Raw genomic sequence first — 23,800 nt, forward strand, 5'->3', positions numbered from 1 at the left:
TTAAAATGCTCTTTTTGCACTATAAGGGCCGAAAGGGAAAAGTCAAAAGAGCGGAAGTAATTAACTCAAGGATAGGAAGCACATGGGCAGCGAAATTTTTATTGTTACGCCTCTTTAGAAGTTTCAGACCCATTTTTCACCCCTGTCAACACTTTGTATATGATCTTGTTCTCAGTTCCTTCACGGCCGTGTATTTATAATCCTCAAATCAATACACGGTATTGTTTTGATCGTAAATTAAGGTAATCGCTCAGAATCTTTAACGCGTTTAATCCCTAAATTCCAGCGGGCCTAGGTTCTCACATCAGAGGTTTGTACTTGCTCCATTTGAACGACTGCCCTAAAATTGATTTCGGTGTTATTCTGGGATCTCGCCAGAGGGTTAAAGTTTGGCCTTGACATAAGGTCTAAGAATACAAAGGTCTGTAAATCTCATAATAAAGCCAACCATTGCTGTCTGTAGGAATTAGCTGCAATTATTAACTTGTCGTCGGTTGCCTAACATTATTTCAATGTACATGTTTATGATTCAGATAAGGTATGGAGTGTTTGGGGTTTTTATGGGTTTTTTTAAGTGTTGGGCTTTTTGTCGTAAACTGTAAAATATTCCAAGTCAAATGGTACATGTATAGTATTTGAAGAAACGTCGATGTTTTTTTTTTTGTCCTACAAACTTTGTCAGTCATGCCGCCTCGCTAGGCACCTCTTAATACACTGTTTATAGATTAACACGAAAAGAAGACTTATAACAAAATTAATAAATGTTACAATTCATATTCATGTATTTGTTTGTTACAGTAACGGGAAAAGCAAAACATTTTTGACATCAGACGTTCAGGCAATATTACTTGCTAAAATGTCTGAGCGCAAACTCTCATTAAATGGATATGGCAAGCAATATTTTTATACACAGCGAACAAAATTATTATATTGAATTTGAAAATTATACTTTGTCATATAAATAAAGAGAATTTTTAAAACATATGATTTTATTTCTTGTTCAATATAATTACTAAATTATTATAAATACTCTGACCCCCTTAATATTAGCACATTATTGTCAAACTTTATACTAAAATCGGTCTATACAACGAAAAGAAAACCGAAAGTCGTTATTATGACCAACGCGCTCTCTGTGAACATATGTACCACGCTAAGCTGGCCATAAATAAGGTCTGTGGTCTGGCTCTGAAACAGGTATTGTGAGAGCGGGGCTAGAGCAGACGTGATCCTTGACAGGTAGATCTATGGCGGTCCGAAAATAGATCAAAGGCACAAATATAGCCGTAAACACTACAAAAAGAATAAAAATGAATAAATTCCTTTGCTATGTGTTTAAGAACAACAAACATAATATTGACTGGTTGCGCTGGAACTTGATATGCGAGTTGTATTTCCAAGTTTTGAGCGGTTGGAAGGTTTGATCGCGCAACGTTCGTGCAAAGCAGGGACCAGTTTATGAATAAGATCTGTCTTGAGACTCCCAAACTATCTTTAATTAATATTCCACACACAAAATAACGGTTTCTTTAAACTCCAATTTGTTTTGATAATCCTAAGACCGATCTTTATACAAAAGACAACCAGAGAATAGTGCATGTCCGAACTTTACACTAAGTTTTAGACATACACTACAGAAATGGTGCAGATAATATTAATTAATAAGTACAGCGCTAGCCTTATACTTCACTTTAAAGATGTTGTTCTAAATACATTAACATAACATTTAATATTTTTATTATTTAAAAAATTATTCTAAACAACAAAACAAAGAAAAAAAGGGTCTGTAGCAAAACATGGGAAATTTGGGCTAGTTTCGTTCACCGACATTAAATATACATAATTATATTGCATTGTATTTCTGAAATGAATAAAAAAAGAATTAAAGGAACATTGTATATAGATTTAGGTATTTCAAGCAAAAAAGGTAAAATATTGCCAGTTTCTGTGTGTAACTTACATAAAAAGCAACATAGGAATTTTAAGGTATATAACTAATGAGTAAATTTCTTGTTATTCTCTTTTGTTTAATTAAGATATAATTTAAGGTGGAATAACACATCTCGAAAAGTCTCTCAAATTAACAGCAAATTACATGTATTTGATTATAAAAGATAAAATGATAAATAAACCGTATAATCTCAAATAAGTGATAATGTTGCAGTTTGGGGATAAAAAAATATCTAAAAACTTCAACTCAGTGAAAAATAACAAAAGCCCCTGCGGGAATCGAACTCGGAATGTACGGATCACAAGGCCGACACTTTATCCACTCAGCTATGGAGTAAGTTATATATTATCATCAATAAAATCTTTTTGATAAAACGAAATATAATTTCAATCAGAGGCCAGCCATTTTGTGATGATGTGTTATTCCACCTTAATTTTAATTGATGACGAAAACTATTTTTTTTTTCTATTTCAAAGCAAGGTTCTGAGATGAATTTAGAGAAACGTATGAAAAGGCCGTCTCAGTTATTAATTAAATCAATGCATTGGTTATGGTGAATTACTTTGTTTTGATCTCATGCTATTCGTGTTTTCTTCTGGAGAGTCAGAGTCAATTTCATGCAGCCGACTAAAAGTGCACGCAATAGCAATAGTATTTTAATGATTGCGTCATTGTTTTTGTAAGATCAAAAAGCTCTTGCACGTGAATACTTTAATTCACGTGTTTCTTTTTCATGGATCCCAGTTCACTGTTACATGCCATTTGCATGCTTCTTACGTTTTTAAGTTCATAAAATTCTGTCACAAGTTTGCGATATGCTCGACTTTCAAACATGCTAGAAAGCACGTTCGGTAAATTAGGTTAGTGGTTGGTGACACAGACGATTGTCCTTGAAATACCAGACGAAATATAATTTCGAATTAAAACATAAATCAATCCAGAATCTTGAAATATCTTTCGCAATCCAAAATCAATAATTTTTGTTTATATTTATTAAATATGAAATATGCAGGAAAATATAGTAAATTTAAAGAATTTTCTTTTAAAATCGGAAATGTTAATTGATTTTTTTTTTTGTCAATTCTCTAAAGTACAAAAGTGACGTATGAAGCAAAATGGCCAAAAACATTTTGCCGTTTTTACCGTACTTGGGTTTGCTTAAACTTCTCATTAATTTTATTTTCGCTGTCCAGGCTCGCTGAAAGGCTGGTCCTTATTCGGAAATTGGTACACAGAACTGTTGCTCTATCTTGACAGGTAAATTTTACATGTCACAAAATACATCAAAGAAAACAAAAATAACCACAACTTTTGTGGGAATAAATAACTCAGGATTTGTCATTTAACTTAGCTTTTAGTTAAAAACTTGGCAATATGTCGACTAAAGACAGAAATACATCACTCTTTCAATTTTATTTTTAAGCGTTCCCTTGGCCTTAAGACAGACCTTAGGCACGTAATAAGTTTGTAAACTCAAAACCATTGAAATCAATACGACTAATCTAACTTGAATTCCTGTGTAGATCGAATTCGTATCTTGAGGAAATAAGGAGGGAAAACTCGACTTGTTCGGTTTTTTATTTTTGTTTATTTCAGAATGTGACAAAGATATTTTTTTCAATGTGACCCATTTGTTCAGTTTGCCATCTTTGTGTCCATCCAAGACAAGTACTTGGACACGCGGGTGTACACATTGGGCATGTTCTGACAGTTGGAGGAACCCCATGACGTCACACCCGCCAAGACCCACTCGCCGTTCTTCTGGCAAACAAGAGGGCCACCGGAGTCACCCTTGATGCCAAGACAAACAAAATAAAAAATAAGAAAAAAATAAATTACCTAAAAACAAATTTTGAACATTAGTTCTCGGTCGAAGATCAATAGTATTATAAACAGTGTACTTACATTACAGGCAGATTCAGTCCCGCCACCTACACAAATGTGCGTGGAAAGAATGCTCTGGAAAAGCCATCGCCAACTGCAGTCAGAATTGGTCAAAACGTTAATCTGCACGTGCTGCAAAACGTCTGCTACACCACCGTCGGCTGTAATTAAGGGATATATTAAACATCCTTTTGTGAAATGTGTTGTGAAAATATTATGAATTTTTGAAATAAGATTATGGATTATTTTTCGCACTGAGATTCTCAGTGTGCCCTATATTTCGTACCATTGCTGGTTCGATTCCATTAAGCACTTGTTTTGTACCTTTTTATGCCATTTGTTACCTCTGTTCAGAAAATGCTATAGAACCATTTTAACAAAGCCTTGGACTTTCAGCAGGATGTAACAATCTATTTCTTGTGTCAAAACAAGTTAAAATGACGCTGGTTTCAAGCGAAATATACTAGTACACCGATTGCGTAGTCTTCGTTAAAAAGCCAGACAAATCTTGTTGATTTCAAAGAGCCATGGCTGAGTGGCCAGCAATAAAATAGACAGGCCTACGTCACGTTGTCGATTGTCACAACTACCCAAAGTCCAAGCTCTTGTTAAAATGGGTCTAAACTTCTAAAAATAACTAAGGACGTTTTGCAAGATAAGATTGTTTAACAAATGGAACGTTTCATGTGTATACAAGAAATCGTGTTTTGCAATATTCCTCATCGCATTACCGGTTCGATTCCATAGTGATACCGTACCGTACTTAGAGAACAAGGAACCAATCTTTGAATATTATTGGGTGCGTAATCAAATCCGGTGGGGGTGATCAAATCCATTAAAGCCCGAAGGGCTTTACGATAGATTTGATCACGCACGACCGTATTCAATTTTCTCATAATCAAATTACTTATATCATTTTCAGCAATTTTAAGATCAAAATGTCAAAAAAAGTCATTGATGAAATGGATCAGACTATGCATTACAAAATCGATTTGTGGTGCTATCACAGACAGACACTGGAAAATTTGAATATGGAGCAATAACATCTTCGTTTATCACAAATAATGACGGCGATTTCATATTTACCACTAGTTTTCCCCCAGCCACTGATGAAGCACGTGTCTCGGGCAGTAAACTCCTGATTGGAGGAGCTAGGCACAGCCACCGTTCCAATTTCCCCTCGAGATGTGTCTGCGGGTTCTTCCAGACGGATAAGCGCGATGTCGTTAGGTATTCCACTTCCTGCCCCATTGTATTGCTCGTGCTGTCAATAAACAAAAATACATCGTTTGTAGTATGTAAAGAAAAAATATTTGTATCGTGTTAAATAATAGTAGATTCGTCGCGTTTTACTCACGTACAGAGGTGTTTGCTGTTTAGTTTACCTCGGTTCCCCCACCCTTGATTAATCATGCAATCATGCTTGGGTTTTGTTCTTTTTCTTGTTTTGTTTTTTTTTTGGGGGGGGGGGGAGAAAGGGGGTGTTTAAAAAGTTTCGAATAATATCAAAAACATGATAAGTTCGTGTATCAACATCATCGACTGTATAGGGACAAAATAATATCGCAAGTATACTGTTTTATGTAACATATATGTACCAGGAAACTGCATGTGATTATATATGAGTACCTTGTGTGTAGATTGATCATGATTAATTGATTGATCTTTCAGATAAAAATGTTGAGTTTTAAGCATTCAACCTCACATTTGCAAAGGTGACAATTATTTCTAAATGTTTCTCTAAATTCTTTCATATATAAATCTACGAAAGACGAATAGGGCCACATAAAAAATATTTTTATCTCGTAATTACGAGAAAAGATCTCGTTATTACGTGTTAATTATCTCGCAATAACGAGAAAAGATCGATAACCGGATTCCAAAAGAACTTATTAAACTTCTGTCATAAACTCTCTCTCTCTCTCTCTCTCTCTCTCTCTCTCTCTCTCTCTCTCTCTCTCTCTCTCACCAGGATGAATATATACTAGTAAGTAATCTGGTCGGATGGGGTGTAGGTGGAGGTATAAATAAGTTAAACTACCATGATAATCTCTGCTACGTTGATGGTTTGTTCTGATCCATGGTCCTGGCTCTGAATGTGTTCTCCGAGGACAATTCGGAACTTGTTCATGTTATTGCTGAAGCGAATTGTAATTACAGCCATGAGAGACAAAAAAGAGAGATAGATAGTAAAACTACAAATAGTCGATTGACAGAAGAACAAAAATTACTTCTACAAAAAGTCCATTGAGGAAAGAACAAATGTTAGAAAATAGCTTTTCTCAATTAGATTATATTTTTTTATTACAGTATTATGAGAGAAGTATGAAAAAGGAACACAATACTCGAATTCGACGCAGTGTGCGGCGGTGACGACCCAGTTGTTGTTTATCAAAGATCCGCCACAGATGTGAGAGAAGGAGCCTCGGCTTGTCTCGTAGTGGAGGGAGGCCTGCCAAGGCCACTCCCCTCGTCCCGAGTCCACGCCGTTCACGATCCGATTCTGCGGGTGTCTGGGCAGACCAGAAGCTGTAAAACGATTTTTAATCAAAGCATTTGGTTGGTTTTATCATATTTCATTGATTTCATTGTTAGGATAAAGTCCTGGCGGTTCCCCCTCTTCTCTCTATCTCTCTCTCGGCTCAGCAAAATTACTTGACGCAAAATCGCATGGAACTTGATATGTCGGTGTGGTATAGCCCATGTTACAAACATTTTGTTATTTATATTTATTGTAGTAACAAGTTGTTTAATGTTATTTCTATTATAAGATTTCTGTAATATTTTTTTTTTCTATCGAAAAATTGTGATTTATGGTTCAATAGGCAAAATTTATGCATGAATTATTTGCTGTGTTAAAATGCGAAGATGCGTTTGTACGCAAGGGGCGAAACCATCACGTATCTCATGCTTAATAAGTAACTTTAAACAAGATTTTTTAATCGAGGGGGGGGGGGGGGGTTGACTCGTTGGGTCAAACTGCGAAACAAAGAACAATTCCTGAAGCTTATAACGATCAAAATGTTGTATATATAAGATGATGGATGGTTGAATAGATTTAATAGAATAACTAGACTTGGACCCGTGCGTACACGGGTTGACATTGCATATTATGTTGAGCATTTACGAAATAGATACATCAAATTTGCACACCATGTTGACATTCAGAACTCTCGAAATTTTTACATATAAAACGCACAATCGGAAGATCGCTGGCCTTTTCCGTCAAGTCGAGATTTGACGGAAAAGGCCGAGCGATGTTCCGATTGATTAAACGCACTGAGTTAGTTATTTCCCGTATTTTCTTTCATTAACAGAATATATAGCAAATTTTTAATGAAAATTTACACGTGTTTGTATCATCGTTTTTTAGTTTATCGATGCAAATGTGATATTGTGGAAACATAAACTAAAGAGCATCTCGTGATTTATCGTGAATGTAATGCACATGCGCAAGATTGTAAAATCCGAAAAATTCAGACGATTTCGGGATTTTTTAAAGGAATTTTCGTTGATTAATAATTAGCGAAGCCTGATTGAGAAAAAATTCAAAAAAGATTGGTAATCTCCAAGTACCAATGATGTTAAAAATATATAAAACAAAAGACAGTAATCTTCCGATTTCTCGGTATTAAAGCTAAAAAATTCGAGTCTATTATTTTAATAATGTAGTAGATAGAAGATGTGTATATACAAAGAAGGGGGGTACAAGTTCATTCTCCTTTCGGTGCAAGAAATTCAAAATCATGAGTTCGCAGTGGCTAACAAACAGGATAGTCTTTGCACACCAAAAACAATTTAGTTGTTATAAATATACATGTATTTAAGTTTTAATTCGCAAACATTACATATTACCGGTATTTTTAGAGAATTTTCATGTATGTACGTACATGGTTTACGCGGTCAGTGGTATAGGATTATATTTTTCATCGGATTAAAAAATCCGTGCAAAGCTGTGCTTAAACTCTCTCTCCTTTTTTGCATTTTCATTGTCCTTTGGACCCTTTAACTGGGCTAATCGTCTTCACTATTTTATTCGAACACTCTGATAATTGTCAGTTTTAATGGAACATTTTAACTCCTTTTAATTTAAAGTTGTGTCTATGTAGCAATATTATAAAATTATCTTCTCTCGAAATAATAGGATATATTGGCATAATAATGAACTGTTTTCTCTTTCATGGGTCAAAATTAATCTGTAATTTATTTTTTTTTTCCTCCTGGTTACGAGATAGGTATCTTTTTTAATATATTTGGTACTATTTTGCTTTCGTAATTGATTAACCATCTTCATTAAAAAATGTTTGCATTTGACCAGTATTTTTTTCCTAATACGAGATCTTTGGTTTTTTCCCCATAATAATTATGAGGAAAAATATGTAGTTATTACAATCTTTGAGATCATGTTTGAGATTTAGCAACATACAGGAATTTTACGAAAAAAGAGTATAGTCTATAATATAAATAATGATTACTAATAATTATGGTATGCATTTAAAAATCAAAAAAGACAAACAAAATTACAACAAATGTTTTTGTTAAAAGAGTATGGTCACGAGTTTGGTCAGTTTTATTTTTCTAATGTTTTTGTTATTTACAATGTTTATATAGTAAGTAATTTCTAATGATAAACCAAAATTTGAGTGTCAGTCGTAGAGTTTTAAGCAAGATACAGAGCTCACAATTCTTTGTAATGTAAACAGGGTTCGTGTGTAGTTTTTTGTGAGTTGATTTTAATCAACTCTCCTATGCAGTTATTCAGGCAAACCGAAAGTGAAACAGTGTTTGGATCTACGCACAAATCAACTCCGCTGACAACATTTAGTTCTAATCAATAAATTCGATGTAATGAGTTCTTAAGCATTGTTTTTCAAGGAAACTCATTTATAGATACCTTGTAAATAGTCAGATTTTAAATGGTACCAACAATTTAGATATTTTTTGAAGTCGTACATTTTATGTGTTCCTAAGCCAGAGTTCAATATAGTCTCGTTCAACCAGACGCTCGGCTGTCTCAGTAAATCTTCGACAAGCATAGAGTCTCTCTTGCTTGTCGGAGATTAACGGATACAGTTGAGAGTCTGGTTGAACGACGTAGAGTTCAATTTTGTTTGGATCCATATAATTTCTCATAAGTATTTGGATTCCTAATACGTAGTTTGATGGAATAATTCTTTGAATATTACACAACATGATTGATATTGGATTTTCACGAAATTCCTCTAGGATTCATATTATAAAAATGTGCCTAATTCAAATATTTATAGGAATTTACTTGCCATGCAAAATAACATCGTTGATTTTAAAATAAATAACAATCGATAAAATCAACTCCCGTCAGTACTTCAGTACTTTGGTGTTTACACTGGTTCAATATACCGGTTAAAGTTCTTTTTCAAGCTGTTTTCCTTTCTACTAATTCATTTTGATCATACATAAATAGTTTCTAGAGTTTGTTACGTCTAAACCTGGAATTATCCTTTTAACATTCAAAATCAAAACAAAAGCATGGCCTGAGATTTCTTCACATACTGTAACAAAGAATTGTGAGCTCCTGTATCTCGCTAATAACTCGAGGACTGACACTCAAATTTTGGTTGACTTTAAGGCAATATGAGCTGTATTTTTTTGAATTTTTTTTTTTTTGGTTCAAAAACGTGTTAGAGTGATAATATATGCATGTAACTTAAACTTTTATGATAAATGATATTTTAAAAAAAATCATTTATTTTTGTCAGAAGAAAGATTTCTCTTCTATGGAATATATAGCAAATCAATTTTTGTACAGGATGACAATAATTCAATTTTGCTTCAATTCAGGCTTCTTAGCGGCTTTTCCCACAAAAAATAAAGCTAACAGAAATTTACAAGCCATAATATATTATATCTATTTAGCAGAAAATAACATTTTCGTAAAAAAAAAAAAATTCAACATGAAAATTGCAGCTCATATTGTTTTAAGAAATGCCTTACTGAAGCATTGTAAACATAAAAAAACCCGGAAAATTAAATTTTGACCAAAATCGTGACCATGCCCCTCAACGGAAGGGACTTCTAGAACGGGGAGCACATTTCATTTATTTCCCTAAAAAAAGGCCATATTTTTCTTTTTAATAAAAAATCGGGGTATAATGGTTAGTACCAGACATTAAAATTAATAAGATTTTTGTTTTTGTTTTTATACGTTTCACTAATGAATATCGTATTTTTCTTGTTTCAATAATCTATAAGTTAAGTGGATTCGTCTTAAATCTTGTTGTTTATACAATATACCAAGTAGTATACATTGTACTAGTATACTGGCGCAGCGTCCACTTTCAACTGGTGATAGCATAGTTCGCAATCTAGCATCAAATTTACCTGTTGACATATGACTAAGCAGAAAAAAAAATACATATTCATGCAAAATACTAATATGTTGACTAATGCATGGGTAAATTTTAGACCAAACTAAACGATTCGGGGGACAAAACGTACACGGTGATTATTCAGGCACTGTTAGACTATACGAGACAGTAAGTCTATTCGTCACTAAGTACTGAAATGCCTGGCCCATCGGGAACGTTGTTAAAGTTATAAAGTACAGTTTCATTAAATAAAAAAAAAAAACCCGAAATTTCGTGTCATGGATACCAGAGTTAATGATTGGATTTTCTGTAGGTCGATTGTTGCTGTGAGCAATGGGTCAGTGGGAAATTGGAGCTGCGCGGTGTCACTGAGATATTGATCGCTACGTATACGTGATGAAAACTGAAGAGTGGTTTGTTTAAAAGTGTTCGAATATCTCTTTATTCAGTCGAATACCCTAAGGGGTTACGAAGTATACCAAATGAACCTACAAGAAACTGTCCTTTTCAAAGAGTACAATTCAAAATCGAAATAGAAATCTATGATGGGTAATCCATGCTGATTAGATTTAGAGAATTATTAAAAGAGAGAGAGAGAGAGAGAGAGAGAGAGAGAGAGAGAGAGAGAGAGAGACGTTTAACAATAACAACATAATACGATTACATCATGTGTACATGTATTAAGGTTTACGAAGCTTTAAGTAATCTTAATGAAGAGAACGTCAAGGCACCTCTAGCTTAATTCATTATTTTTACTTAAATGGTTAATATCTTATTTTTTGTATTTCCACAAGCATTATATATAAACTTCCATTTGCTTAAAATTACTCTGTAAAAATGCTGTTTCACAAAAAATAAATGTGCACATTAAAGATTTTTTATAGTTAAAAAAAAAATTACAAGCATAGAGTTTTTATATCGGCCATTGCCTCGGAGTTAATAATTTTGACCTTAAACTTATTTTTAAGCCATAGTTCTGGGGAAGAAAATTATAATTCCTAAATGATATTACCAAGATATACTCACCTATACCAATCAGTAAAAACAACAGTGGGTTCATGGTGTCGATTTGAGATACAAAACAAAATTCACCAAAAATTCTTTCTTTATATATAGAGGGGGTTGAGATCGTGATACAGGGAACCACCCTTAGTAGCTCCACACCCGTTGTTTTCCCACAATTTGCTGAGTTTATTGCACAATCAAAGAGACTTATCAAAGAGTGGCAATGTTTTTCAATCTTGTTTATTTTACTAGTGCATGATCTAAAGTATCCGTCATCAAAATATCTAGGACACATGATTTGTACATCTGACTCTTCCACGCGCGTTTAAGATCACTCTTATATTGTAATCCCATTTCATTTCATAAATATTATCGACCAGTGAGGAAATTCTATGACTGCATGTATATCATTTCGTCGGAAGAAATTTTAAAGTGTTGCGGGCTGAACAAATGCATGAAAAAGCTTCAGAGAGAGAGAGAGAGAGAGAGAGAGAGAGAGAGAGAGAGAGAGAGAGAGAGAGAGAGAGAGAGAGGGGATTAACAATAACAACATAATACGATTACATCATGTACATGTATTAAGTTTTTCGAAGCTTTAAGTAATCTTAATGAAGAGAACGTCAAAGCACCTCTAGCTTATTTCATTATTTTAACTTAAGGTAGTCCTATACTCGGCACTAAATGGGCTCAATCATTAAAAGCTTAGCTTTAAATGATAAATATACATTCTAGCAATACATATGCAAAAGAAAATATGTATGTTTACATGCTAGTTTGTTTGTTATCACCTCTCAGACGGGTGTACCCCCTTGCGAAAATTATTGACAATTATGAAATTTGCCAGACGTCTGTTTTTCCTAAAAATAATTACCAATTTTGGGAAAATTAGAACTGAACATACAAAATAGAGTATAAATATTTATTTAAGCCATATCTCATCAATAATTTTGCGCATATTTTTGTAAGTAAGTACGCTTTATGGACCTGATGTATCAAAATAGAATACAAAAAATGCAATGCTAGTATCGCATTTGGTAATTTTTTTACTATTTTATGGACTCAAACTTAAATTCATGGTGTTTATTCTATAGATTGGCATCTTAGAAAAAAGATTTGGTAAAATAATTTATATGTTGACGGATTACTTTTCACGCTATAAGCTCTAAACCAAGTAGACCCTGACGAAAAAATCCGTAAAAATCTCATTTTACTACAATTTTCTGCCTAGATCTGTCAACAATGTTAAATATCATTTAAACATTAATTAATTGACGATTTATTTAATTCGAAATATCTTCTGTCTCTAAATTTAAACCAGTTTTAAAAATTTAAAGTAGTCCGAGTATCGCACTACGTCATAATACGGATTTTACAATATTGATTCGACTTTTACAAAGCGTTTTTGATACCCGGTATTGATTTTGCTCTACAACGCTGTTGTTAACAATGGCAATAATAAGCAATTAAAACGGTAATATATGTATTCTATAAGAGATAGAAATGATTAATGTTGAGAAACTCGATTCTGTTAAAGTAAAATGAGAAACGAAGTTTCTGATTAACCAGGATCTCAGGTATGCTTATATCTTCTTTGTTTTGACCCCCCCCCCCCTCCGAATTTTTCTTTTTCTTTTACTAAAACCGGTTTAAATTTAGAGACAGAAGCTATTGCGAATTAAATCAATTGTCAATTAATTAGTGTTTAAATGATATCTAACATTGTTGACAGATCTAGGCAGAAAACGGTAGCAAAATGTGATTTTTACGGATTTTTTCGTCAGGGTCTACTTGGTTTAGAGCTTATAGCGTGAAAAGTAACTCGTCAACATATAATTTTTTTTACCAAATCTTTTTTCTAAGATGTCAATCTATAAAATAAACACCATGAATTTAAGTTTGAGTCCATAAAATAGTAAAAAAATTACCAAACGCGATACTAGCATTGCATCTTTTGTATTATATTTTGATACATCAGGCCCATAAAGCGTACTTACTTACAAAAATTTGCACAAAATTATTGATGAGATATGGTTTAAATAAATATTTATACTCTATTTTGTATGTTCAGTTCTAATTTTCCCAAAATTGGTAATTATTTTTAGGAAAAACGGACGTTTGGCTAATTTCATAATTGTCAATAATTTTCGCAAGGGGGTACACTCGTCTGAGAGGTGATACCAAACAAACTAGCATGTAAACATACATATTTTCTTTTGTATATGTATTGCTAGAATGTATATTTATCATTTAAAGCTAAGCTTTTAATGATTGAGCCCATTTAGTGCCGAGTATAGGACTACCTTAAAATGGTTAATATCTTATTTTTTGTATTTCCACAAGCATTATATATAAACTTCCATTTGCTTAAAATTACTCTGTAAAAATGCTGTTTCACAAAAAATAAATGTGCACATTAAAGATTTTTTCTCTCGAAACTATAATAGTTAAAAAAAAAATTACAAGCATAGAGTTTTTATGTCGGCCATTGCCTCAGAGTTAATAATTTTGGCCTTAATCTTATTTTTAAGCCATAGTTCTGGGGAAGGAAATTAAAATTCCTAAATGATATTACCCAGATATACTCACCTATACCAATCAGTAAAAACAACAGTGGGTTCATGGTGTCGATTTGAGATACAAAACAAAATGCACCAAAAATTCTTTCTTTATATATAGAGGGGGTTGAGATCGTGATACAGGGAACCACCCTTAGTACCTCCACACCCGTTATTTTCCCACAATTTGCTGAGTTTATTGCACAATCAAAGAGACTTATCAAAGAGTGGCAATGTTTATCAATCTTGATTATTTTACTAGTGGTCTAAAGTATCATTCATCAAAATATTTAGGATACATGATTTGTACAGCTGACTCTTCCACGCGCGATCACTCTTATTTTGTAACCCGATTTCATTTCATAAATATTATCGACCAGTGAAGAAATTCTATGATTGCATGTATATCATTTCGTCGGAAGAATTTTTAAAGTGTTGCGGGCTCTACAAATGCATGAAAAAGCTTCAGAGAGAGAGAGAGAGAGAGAGAGAGAGAGAGAGAGAGAGAGAGAGAGAGAGAGAGAGAGAGAGAGAGAGAGAGAGAGAGTTTGTGCGATTGTTTATGACGCGGGAGGGGGGGGGGCTAAGTTCCCTACCCCACATCTTAATTATGCGGCATTTAGATGGGTGGATCTGTTTGTGCGGTTTTTGGCTAGGCGTGGGAATTAGGTATAGGTTTTATAGAAATTGAAAAATCAACGATAGTAAAGCATAATTATATAGTTTGCTCTTTTCGTTCCAATTGTGAGTAAATGGGTGAGTTTAAAAACTTGAGGCCTCCATATCGTTTCAATAGATGCCTTTAGTGAATTATCATTTAGGTAAGATAACATCTCAGTTTCAATAATTTTATGTGAACGTGTGTTTATAGCGAGCGCAGCTCGCCGGCGCGCAGCGCCGGCTAGCGAAGCGAGCTCTAAGAACCAGTGTGCGCGGGAAAAAGAACGAGCTAAACCTACAGTTCATCAAACAAAATTTTTTGTCTATATTATAAGTATATGAGTAGGGAGGAAATAAACAATAGGACATTTTGAACTAAATAAAAAGGAATAAAATGAAAAAATAAACAGGTAAAAAAATTATGTAGATATTGCATATAGTCAGACCATTAAATTTAAAAAGTGGGAAATTACACACCTACAAACAGGTACCGGGCTCTCTCTCTCTCTCTCTCTCTCTCTCTCTCTCTCTCTGGGTATGGGGTTGCGCTGTATGTATCATAACCATTAAAATTAGTACCTTTGGCATACTTATTGTAGAGCAATATACTCTCTCAAAAATTCTTTGACGTTCGCTGATACCTAAATAACACTATAAGTTGACAATGATGCAAGGTACAGTAGGCGTAATTCTTGCTGCGCTCGCCAGAACGGTAGCACCGTAAAACATATTATTTTCATGATTAATGATAGATAGGCATAATCGTATATAATAGCGAGCGCAGCGAGGCGGCGCGAAGCGCCGCTCGCGTAGCGAGCTCCATAGACAACGTGTACGAACGGAGGAAATTCGAGTTGAAATCTGCACATTGTTCAAAGAAAATGTTGTGGACCCGCGTGAAAACGTTCTACTATCCCAGTGATCCTTTGCAGTGCATAGCAACATGGCGGAACAGGAGGCGTTTCTAAGGAAAATTCTTACCTGTAAATCGCATACATCATTTTCATTTAACAATAAAAAATCCGTTTAAAACCATTAAAGTAAACAACACATATGCTTACGTAAAAACTGTACCTATGACGTCATTTCCTTCCCCGAATTTGTCCGACAGTTTACGAAAACTGTCGAGCGCAAAAACTAACTATGACGTCACAGTGATCTTGCGTTTTATATCCCCGCGATACATTTAGAGGTGGATCAAGCATCTGTACTGAATGTAACGTGTAGGAAGTACTCAGTATATAGGGAGTCACCGTTAATACTGATACTGCGCTCGCTATTAACGGTGACTCTTTGGCTGATTAGTTTTATTTTGATGATTTTTTTTTTTTGCTAAGTAAATACACATGCAAGTTCCATGCTAAATTTATTGTCATATTGATCTAATCATTGTATACGTTAGGTAGGTGACAAAAATTATTAAAAAAGAAAAGTCTAATCGTTATTTGATCTACGTGTAGCCACGTCATTTTGTAATGAATAAATAAAAGAAAAAAATTAAACTGTAAAAATATCTACATGTATTTGTTATAGTTGCATATGTGGTCAAACCTTTCAATAATATTGGATATCACACACTAAAAAGGGGGAGGGCACATATGTCTACAACGCTTATATAGCGTACAAAAATTAAAAAGATTAAAAACAAAATTGATGTCACACAGGAAAATAATTAAAACACCGGTAACAACAAGGAACAAAATGAGAAATAACACAGACACACAATTTATTGATTTCAATGATCATTATTAAAAGGAAAAGTAGAGATAAAAAATAAAAAAAACCGGCTTTGTGTTTATCAAAATATTTTAATAAGTCTGTTTAACATTTTATTAATGCTCAGTGGTAGTTTTTTGTTTAAGTGTATAAGCCTAGGAAGGGACCATTGGAATAAAAGTTTGATATCTTCCGGTTCCTTGCGGTGGTAAAAGTTTTCGAGACAAAGCCAAATTTTTTTTGGTTTGGTTAAGTCCACGGGTTGCATTTAACAATGATGACATATGTGTGGCTCCTTCTGCGCTCGCCCCAACGGTCACACCGTAAAACATATTATATGCTTAAGTATTTACCTATATGTAACTGAAGTTATCTCATTAAACTTGGTGAAAGAGTTAATTTACATGTTCAGTGATTGCAATGGGAAATGGGGCGATTTATCACTTATACATGTATATAATTATGTACATTTGCAAAGGTTTTGTTCGTTTTCAACCACTGGCCAAAGACGCTGACGTTGAGCAAGTCGGAAGATCGAGAATTAAAAACAAGGGGGGGGGTACCATTTAGTTTAGTCAGAACCCCCCATCCCATCGTTGCAAACTACGACCAGTTCATACGATCCTCTGATTTCCCTCCCATATATGCGGACTCCGGACAATGACTGCCCCCCCCCCCCTCCACCAAAAAAAAAAACAACAAAAAAAAAACTACGAGTCTGAGTTCTGATTTATCTGTTGTATGTAAAATACATTCATTTATCTCTACTTCACAAGTCAAATAATTTGTAAGCCTTTAAATCATATTAACATCGATCCCTTAAAAAATTTTCATCGAATTGATCAAAACAAAACCCACACATCCCCACTCTTTCACCTCCCCCCTTCCCGTTCCAAATCGAAAGAAGAAGCGCCATCTATGATGAAATCGAAAATGAGATGCACGGAAGTAAAAGAGAAAATATGGCTGAACTGGAAACACTTAATTCTGCTAATATAAACTGAAAATGTGAAAAATCATTAATGAAGGTAGTTTTGCGATATATAATTGTCTTATTTGCTGTAATGATTGTATAGAAATACTGCAAATTGGTGGCAAAATTTGTCACGTTTGCCAAATATTATAATTTGCTCTATTGATTTTCTGACTTAAGAGATGGGGTGTGAACCTAGTGTCGTATATTCTTTTAAGTGTCTGAGATTTACTATCTGTTGGATTATAAATGTGCTTCTAAGCCCAAAAGTAAACTAGATTTATTTGAAAGAGTGCCCTTTGTAAAATGAGAGGTGAATCGGAAAACGTTTGGCATTTCTCTTCTTCAGTTCATTTGTATCTCAATATCTGTAATTGTTGTTTCATAGAAATGAGTAATACTTGAAATGTAGGCCTTCTTTGTGTACAATATAATTTGCTAATGAAGTTAAGAACAAATGTAAGCTATTCCCCATATTGCAAAATTTAATGGCCAAAATGTTAGTTTCTCTATGTAGCCAAATAAATAGTCATTCGTGGAAAAAAACTGATAACTTTATTTTAACATGCTGTTTTGTCCATTAATTCAAGTGCAAATGATTAAGGTATTGCAGTTTTCATTTACTATATACATTCTACAGTGCGACTATTGCTGTGAGCGCAGTATATCATTAAATACACACAGAAATTAAGTGTATATGTATCATCATGATCATTACATATTCACAAATTAGGGTAGTTTAACCAATTGGGTGCAGAATTCAATAAACAAAATACAATTTTTTCTTCTGAAAAAAAAAACAATGAAGAAAATATGGTTAATCATTTACAAATGTAGTTGCATCTTTGAATGCCATTGTCGTTGAAGGATTCATATAGATTTGATAAAGTGTTCAATGCAGAGTTCTTTCCTCTAACTTGTTTTAAGTTATTGGGGCACCAGAGTTTACTTTAATGGCATTGTAGATTTGGTGTCATCTGACTTTTTAAAAACTACTCTGAGAATAAACTTTGAGCATTAGAATGTTTTATTATGCCCCCCTTCAAAGATGGGAGGGCATATTGCTTTGCTGCTGTCTGTCAGTCGGTCGGTCCACCAACAGTTTCCGTTCATTTTCTTCGCAGAGGATGAACATATTGAAATGAAATTCGGTATACAGGTTAATCATGATAATATCTAGGTCAAGTTCGATACTGGATACGATCAAGCAATTTTTGACAGAGTAATGGCCCTTGGACGTAGAAAAATTCCAGTTATTTGCAGTTTCCGTTCATTTTCTTTGCAGAGGATGAACATATTGGAATGAAATTTGGTGTACAGGTTAATCATAATAATGTCTAGGTGAAGTTTGATATTGGGTACGATCGAGCAATTGGCCCTTGGACGTAAAAAAATTCCAGTTATTTGCAGTTTCCGCTTATTTTCTTCACAGAGGATGAACATATTGAAATGAAATTTGATATACAGGTTTATCATGATAATATATAGGTCAAGTGTGATATTAGGTACGATCAAGCAATTTTCGACAGAGTTATGGCCCTTGGACGTAGAAAAATTTCAGTTATTTGCAGTTTCTGCTCATTTTCTTCGCAGAGGGTGCACATATTGATATGAAATTTGGTATACAGGTTTATCTAAATAATATCTAGGTCAAGTTTGATTTTGGGTATGATAGAGCAATTTTTGACAGAGTTATACCCCTTGGACTTAGAAAAATTCCAGTTATTTGCAGTTTACGTTCATTATCTTTGTGGATGTTTCCAAGGGAGGGGGCATAAGTGTTTCACAAACATCTCTTGTTTATCTTTGTGGTGCATGAAGTTCTTAAAATACAGTTTCCCTTGTTCTCATGAGAATGGGAAATTGGAAGCCATATGCAATTTACATGGAATTTGTGGGTTCGATTCTAATGACAAAAAAAAATCAGTAGGTCAAAGGGAGCACTAGTTCGAATTTTCTTTTTGTCCAGGAGTTGTTGTTAGAGCTCACATTGCTTACTGTGCTAGCCTGTGCTGCTTGTGCTAGCCTGTACTTGCCTGTGCTGCGGTCGCTATTAGGATATTTTAAGGTCCCTCCATGTTTACAATGGATACAGAATAAGTATACTTTGAGATGACTTTAATACAAGGTTTGAATTGTTTAACTTCAATGAAGTAGCTAATCCTTTTTAAAACAATTAAGGCTCCAAGGAAAATATAATCTTTCAGAGCATACTTTACTATTTAAATCTGTTTTGAAATGCTCAAAAAAATGTTTTTTAAGACATGTTCTAAAGAATATACTGTTTTATACAAATGTATAAATCCGTAAGGGACTTTTAATTTTATTGCTATTACATGTTTATTTAGGATAATACTGTGGTTGCAATGTACCGGGTATAATTGATTATGCATGTTTACTATTATTCAAAATTGATTGATTAGGCAAGATAAAATAATAACACTTAATACACACTTAAAGCAAGGATATTAGGACATCCTATTAGGTTGCCATTCTTATTTTTAAAAAATTTGCTTCAAATATCAGTTCTAAGATATGTGTTTTTCTTTTCCATGACAATAAAAGTTCAAAAATGCTTTCTATTTGTCCATGAAAGATGTTTCAACTTTAATGTAAAGTCTAGCCTGAAGACTTGCAGACTTATAAATACTAAAAATGTATTTTATTAGAAAACCCCCATCCTTCCTTACCAGTATAAAATTCATTTGAAGTAAAAGTTTAGATAAGTTTTACATATGTATATATATACATGTAATGTGTATAAGGAAACAATATAATTACACTCTAATTTCAAGTAAAATGTACTAGTAAAGCATAGTAAATAGCAAATTTTAATTATATTTCCTGTTGATATTAAGGATCTCAGTGGTATGTTTATGAATAAAAATGATTAATGTTTCCTCTTCTTGTAGATTACCTGCCATGCAAAGGAAATGATCCGTAGTAGGAACATCCGCAGTGACTGGTACCCACACTGATGTCCTTTTTGTAAAGGTGTGATAGTCTCTAACTACAATACTATAGATAGTCTCTAACTACAATACTATAGATGATTTCAAACCTGCAGCAAGCTAGTTGGAACTCGTCCTATTTTTGTTCAGTACTTTTGATGGTTTGGACATTTTGATGCTTTTTATATTTTAACTTATGCAAGAAATTGGCACTTCTGTTAAGTTACCAGTAGTCAGTCAGTTAATCCATCACTCCTGTTTTTGTCAGCCCCCCCCCCCCCCCCCCCTTAAACCACCACAGAGAATTTCATAAAACTTTATGTTTAAGAAGGATATGAATTATAATGCATGCATGAATTGTTTATAGCATTCAAATTCAATTCAACTTTTGGGAGGGGTAGGGGGATTTTATATGCCTTTGTTTGATCATGCAAGTTAAACGAAATATACTGGTACTAGCTTATAAACAGTTTGTAAGTCAAACTCCTTTTATACCTTCGAACATAACTTGTCTTGCATCAGCCCTGACCATTCTTGTTTTATCACAACTCCTTTCAAACCCCTCAAAAGAATTTCATGAAACTTGTAGTTGATAGAATTAAACATTTGCAGGAAATCCTGATTCCATTATTTCCAAAAAAAAGTTTAATTAAGCCTCTTTGCTGAATTTAATGCATGCATCACCATTCATCACTGTTATGTGTTAGTGTAGCAATGTCAAGTAATTTGCTAAAGTGGGGTATTTCTTAAAGCTTGCTCACTTTTTACTTTCAAAATAATCAATAGATGACAAATGTTGGTATAGCAAATAATATAGGGTATCTATATTTTCTGTGATTTTATAGATGAACTACATCAAGAAACTTGGGACTATGGGGCGCTCCTCAGCTGATCAGAGAGACCATGCGCTGGGACTGACCCACCTCAGGAAGCTGTTCGCAGAATTCAGACATCCAACCCGAAAGGCCACTCAGGAGGAGCAGGAATACAAGCTTTACAACATGATCCCTCTCTTTGTCAAGGTACCCTGTCTTTGTTTACAAGATGTGAATTGTTACCCATTTTTTTCGTCTTTTTTTTTACCCCCTCCCTCTCCCATAGGGTCAAGTTCAAGGTCACTGGAAGGAAAAGTCTGGTCTATATCTTTCTTATGGAGAAACATCGGAAGTTCCTACTTCACACAAAGGTCATTTGGGCAAGTCATGGGGGGGGGGGGATCATTTGTGAGCTTGCTCACAGTACCTCTGCTGGGTAGTTATTATTGGGGGATGGGTGTTGGGTTATTTTGGGGGGTAAGGGGGTTAATAGAAATTAAAATAAATATATTATTGAAGAAGTATAACAAACCTTTACAGCTTTTACAGCTAATATTGAATGTAATGAACACAGTTATTGGGAATTTATTATTCCAATGATGTTTGATTTGCGTATCAGCAAATTTTTTTATGATAATTGTGTATTGCAAAAAAAAAAATTACAAATTCTTTCATAAGAATAATAATTCAAAATCTAGTATCAAATTGGCATCTTGCTTGTGCAATTATTTCATGTCCTCTCAATCATTTACCAAATATTTTTTTGCAACTTACATTATTGAAATTAATTAATTTAAATATTGTCACTGTTTTTTATTTTCATTCAGAACTATAGTTTCTTGTTAGTTAAAATGCATTGAGTCTGCACTATAAAAGAGGAGGGGGAACTGTTCTGGCCATTGATCATATGTATACCACATATATATTGTAAATATTGACATTTGTAGGTATTTGGTGAGGTACCAGCCAGTGAAATGACTGAGAAGTTTGGGGATGTCTTGCAATTCTGTAGTCATCTTTCAAAACTGATGGTCACAGAGATACGAAGAAGGGCATCAAACCAAAGCACAGGTCGGTAAAGGAAAACATCATATTATAAACTCCGTATTTACCAGCAATGCACATGCACATGTAAAATTTTTAGTCAATTTTTCTCTTATTACATTGATCAATCAAAAACAAAAAATTACCGAACTCAATTCTGAAGTTAAGAAAAATGGCTATTTACAGAAGCAGCCAGCTGTGCCATAGTCACTTTCCTGGAGATGGACTCGTCAGAGACCACCGGCAATGGCTGGATGTTGCTGACCGCCCTCAATCTGTTGTCCTGTGGAAACCAGGCCCTGATCGACTGTATGACCGCTGCCTCCCTCCCCTCTACCCTCGTCAAGTGTCTCTACCTGTTCTTTGATCTGCCCGAAATCGAGGACCCAGACAAATGTAATCCAAACTCAGAATTTACTGCTGAGGAGAGGCGGGCATTGCTGCAGAAAATTTGGGTTCAGGTATTTTGCTCTTTTATGTTTATTTTTGCTGTACAGTGTTCATAACTGATTCATTTAAAGAAAAAATTCAAAAGCTTGAATTTACTTATTTACAAATTCAAGTCAGGTTGGAACAGTTTATCCTCAATATATGAACTATGAACCATTAATAAATAAAATCGTGAATTGTTTCAATCAAGTTTATAAGCAATATTTTTGCTATAAATTTTATTCCTTTAAATTCAATTTTTTATTAAGAGGTACAGGTTTGTGCTCTTATTAAATTGTACAAAATTTATGTTGATTGATAAGTTTTAGGAGCAATTCTTAGAAGTTTTGCTTGTACATGTATATGATAATTCTCATAGCCAAACAAATAGAATGTTACTTATAGAAATTGAATTGAATTTGAAGACTGTGAACTCTCTGGTTTGTGTCAGGCTGTTGAGACAATACTATTAAAAATATACATGTGATTCAGAAATTTTAATAAGATTTTGAATGAAGTTATAAATGTTTTTGTAAGACCTCAAGATGTAGTTCAAATCACATTGTTATATAAACATATAAAGATACATGTAGAATTTGTAGATAATAAGCCTTACCTGCTTTTTGTCCCTATGATATCTTACTGGATTTGATTTTGTATGTTTCAGATTTTGGTCCACTTATGCAAGCACACATCTCCGGCGGAGGAACTGGCGCGGAAGGATGACCTTAGTCTGCTGTTTAGTGCCATCACCAGCTGGTGCCCACCCCATAATGCAATATGGAGGAAGTGTGCGGCAGAAATACTGATGACACTCTCAAGACATGGACTGACTCCTACCGTCGTCAGATATATCCATGGTAAGGTTTAAAATTTGTTGAACTACAATTTTAATCTGTTTTGATTTTATTTTTTGAAAATATTCATAAACATGGAGCTTTATACATGTATATTTGAATTTGTATTGTTTTGAACCTTATTATTTCTTACCAGTTTTGTTGTGTTACAGACTGTCTAAGAACATATGCCAAGCAGTAAAATTTTGAAGTCAACAAGTGACTTTTTGATTGAAAAAACAAACAAAACCCAGAGCATCATTTTAGCTTAAGGCAAAACTGATCATTGATAAATGTATATTAGAAGACTTCATTGATATACACTGTACTTATAATTTGAAAAGATTAAGACGGTAATTACATGTAAATCTTCCAAAAATTTGATTCTAGCTACCAGTACATCAAAATCTATTCTTTTACTCCATTGCTTTAGATAAGGGCTGTGTGCGACACTGTATTGAGAACATGCAGAGGATTCAGGAGTTGTCCCCCCTGGAGCTGGTGGACATGTTTGTGACGGTGTTCTGTTTCCTGAAGGACTCCAGTGAGGTCTCCCACGTCCTTCTGGACGACTTCAAGACCTGCCAGGGCTACGTGTTCCTCTCAGACTTTTTATTAAGGTGAGGCAAACATA

At 34.0% G+C, this 23,800-nt stretch overlaps 2 protein-coding genes across 3 annotated transcripts in view; one reads left to right on the forward strand and one right to left on the reverse strand.

Moving 5' to 3' along the window:
* Positions 1-3,511: 3,511 nt before the first annotated feature.
* LOC105339174 (elastase-1) lies at positions 3,512-11,349 on the reverse strand. The gene is made up of 6 exons (XM_066067793.1): positions 11,209-11,349; positions 6,181-6,364; positions 5,877-5,973; positions 4,922-5,099; positions 3,857-3,996; positions 3,512-3,742 (listed from the first exon to the last, which is right to left on the reverse strand). Exons 1-6 carry the CDS (start codon positions 11,240-11,242, stop codon positions 3,587-3,589), a joined length of 789 nt encoding a protein of 262 aa, XP_065923865.1. The 5' UTR covers positions 11,243-11,349; the 3' UTR covers positions 3,512-3,586.
* A 5,704-nt stretch (positions 11,350-17,053) lies between these two features.
* The window catches only part of LOC105339175 (WD repeat and FYVE domain-containing protein 3), a 39,016-nt gene continuing 32,269 nt past the window's right edge, over positions 17,054-23,800 (forward strand). For both annotated transcript variants that reach the window (XM_034456560.2, XM_034456561.2), the window contains exons 1-7: positions 17,054-17,146; positions 20,004-20,085; positions 20,888-21,064; positions 21,805-21,928; positions 22,088-22,362; positions 22,998-23,190; positions 23,600-23,786. In XM_034456560.2, coding sequence (XP_034312451.2) covers positions 20,888-21,064; positions 21,805-21,928; positions 22,088-22,362; positions 22,998-23,190; positions 23,600-23,786 — 956 coding nt within the window. In that variant the 5' untranslated portion in view covers positions 17,054-17,146; positions 20,004-20,085. The remainder of the gene's footprint in view (positions 17,147-20,003; positions 20,086-20,887; positions 21,065-21,804; positions 21,929-22,087; positions 22,363-22,997; positions 23,191-23,599; positions 23,787-23,800) is intronic.

The sequence above is a fragment of the Magallana gigas genome, chromosome 7 (assembly GCF_963853765.1).
Source record: "Magallana gigas chromosome 7, xbMagGiga1.1, whole genome shotgun sequence".
NCBI classification, from domain to species: domain Eukaryota; kingdom Metazoa; phylum Mollusca; class Bivalvia; order Ostreida; family Ostreidae; genus Magallana; species Magallana gigas.

Excerpts from the sequence above, each read along its gene's own strand:
- LOC105339174 (XM_066067793.1), bottom strand. The coding sequence starts at position 11,242 with ATGAACCCACTGTTGTTTTTACTGATTGGTATAG. Across the intron at positions 6,365-11,208 it reads GTTTTTACTGATTGGTATAG|CTTCTGGTCTGCCCAGACAC; the intron begins GTGAGTATATCT and ends ATCGTTTTACAG. Across the intron at positions 3,997-4,921 it reads TGGCTGGGGGAAAACTAGTG|CCGACGGTGGTGTAGCAGAC; the intron begins GTAAATATGAAA and ends CCTTAATTACAG.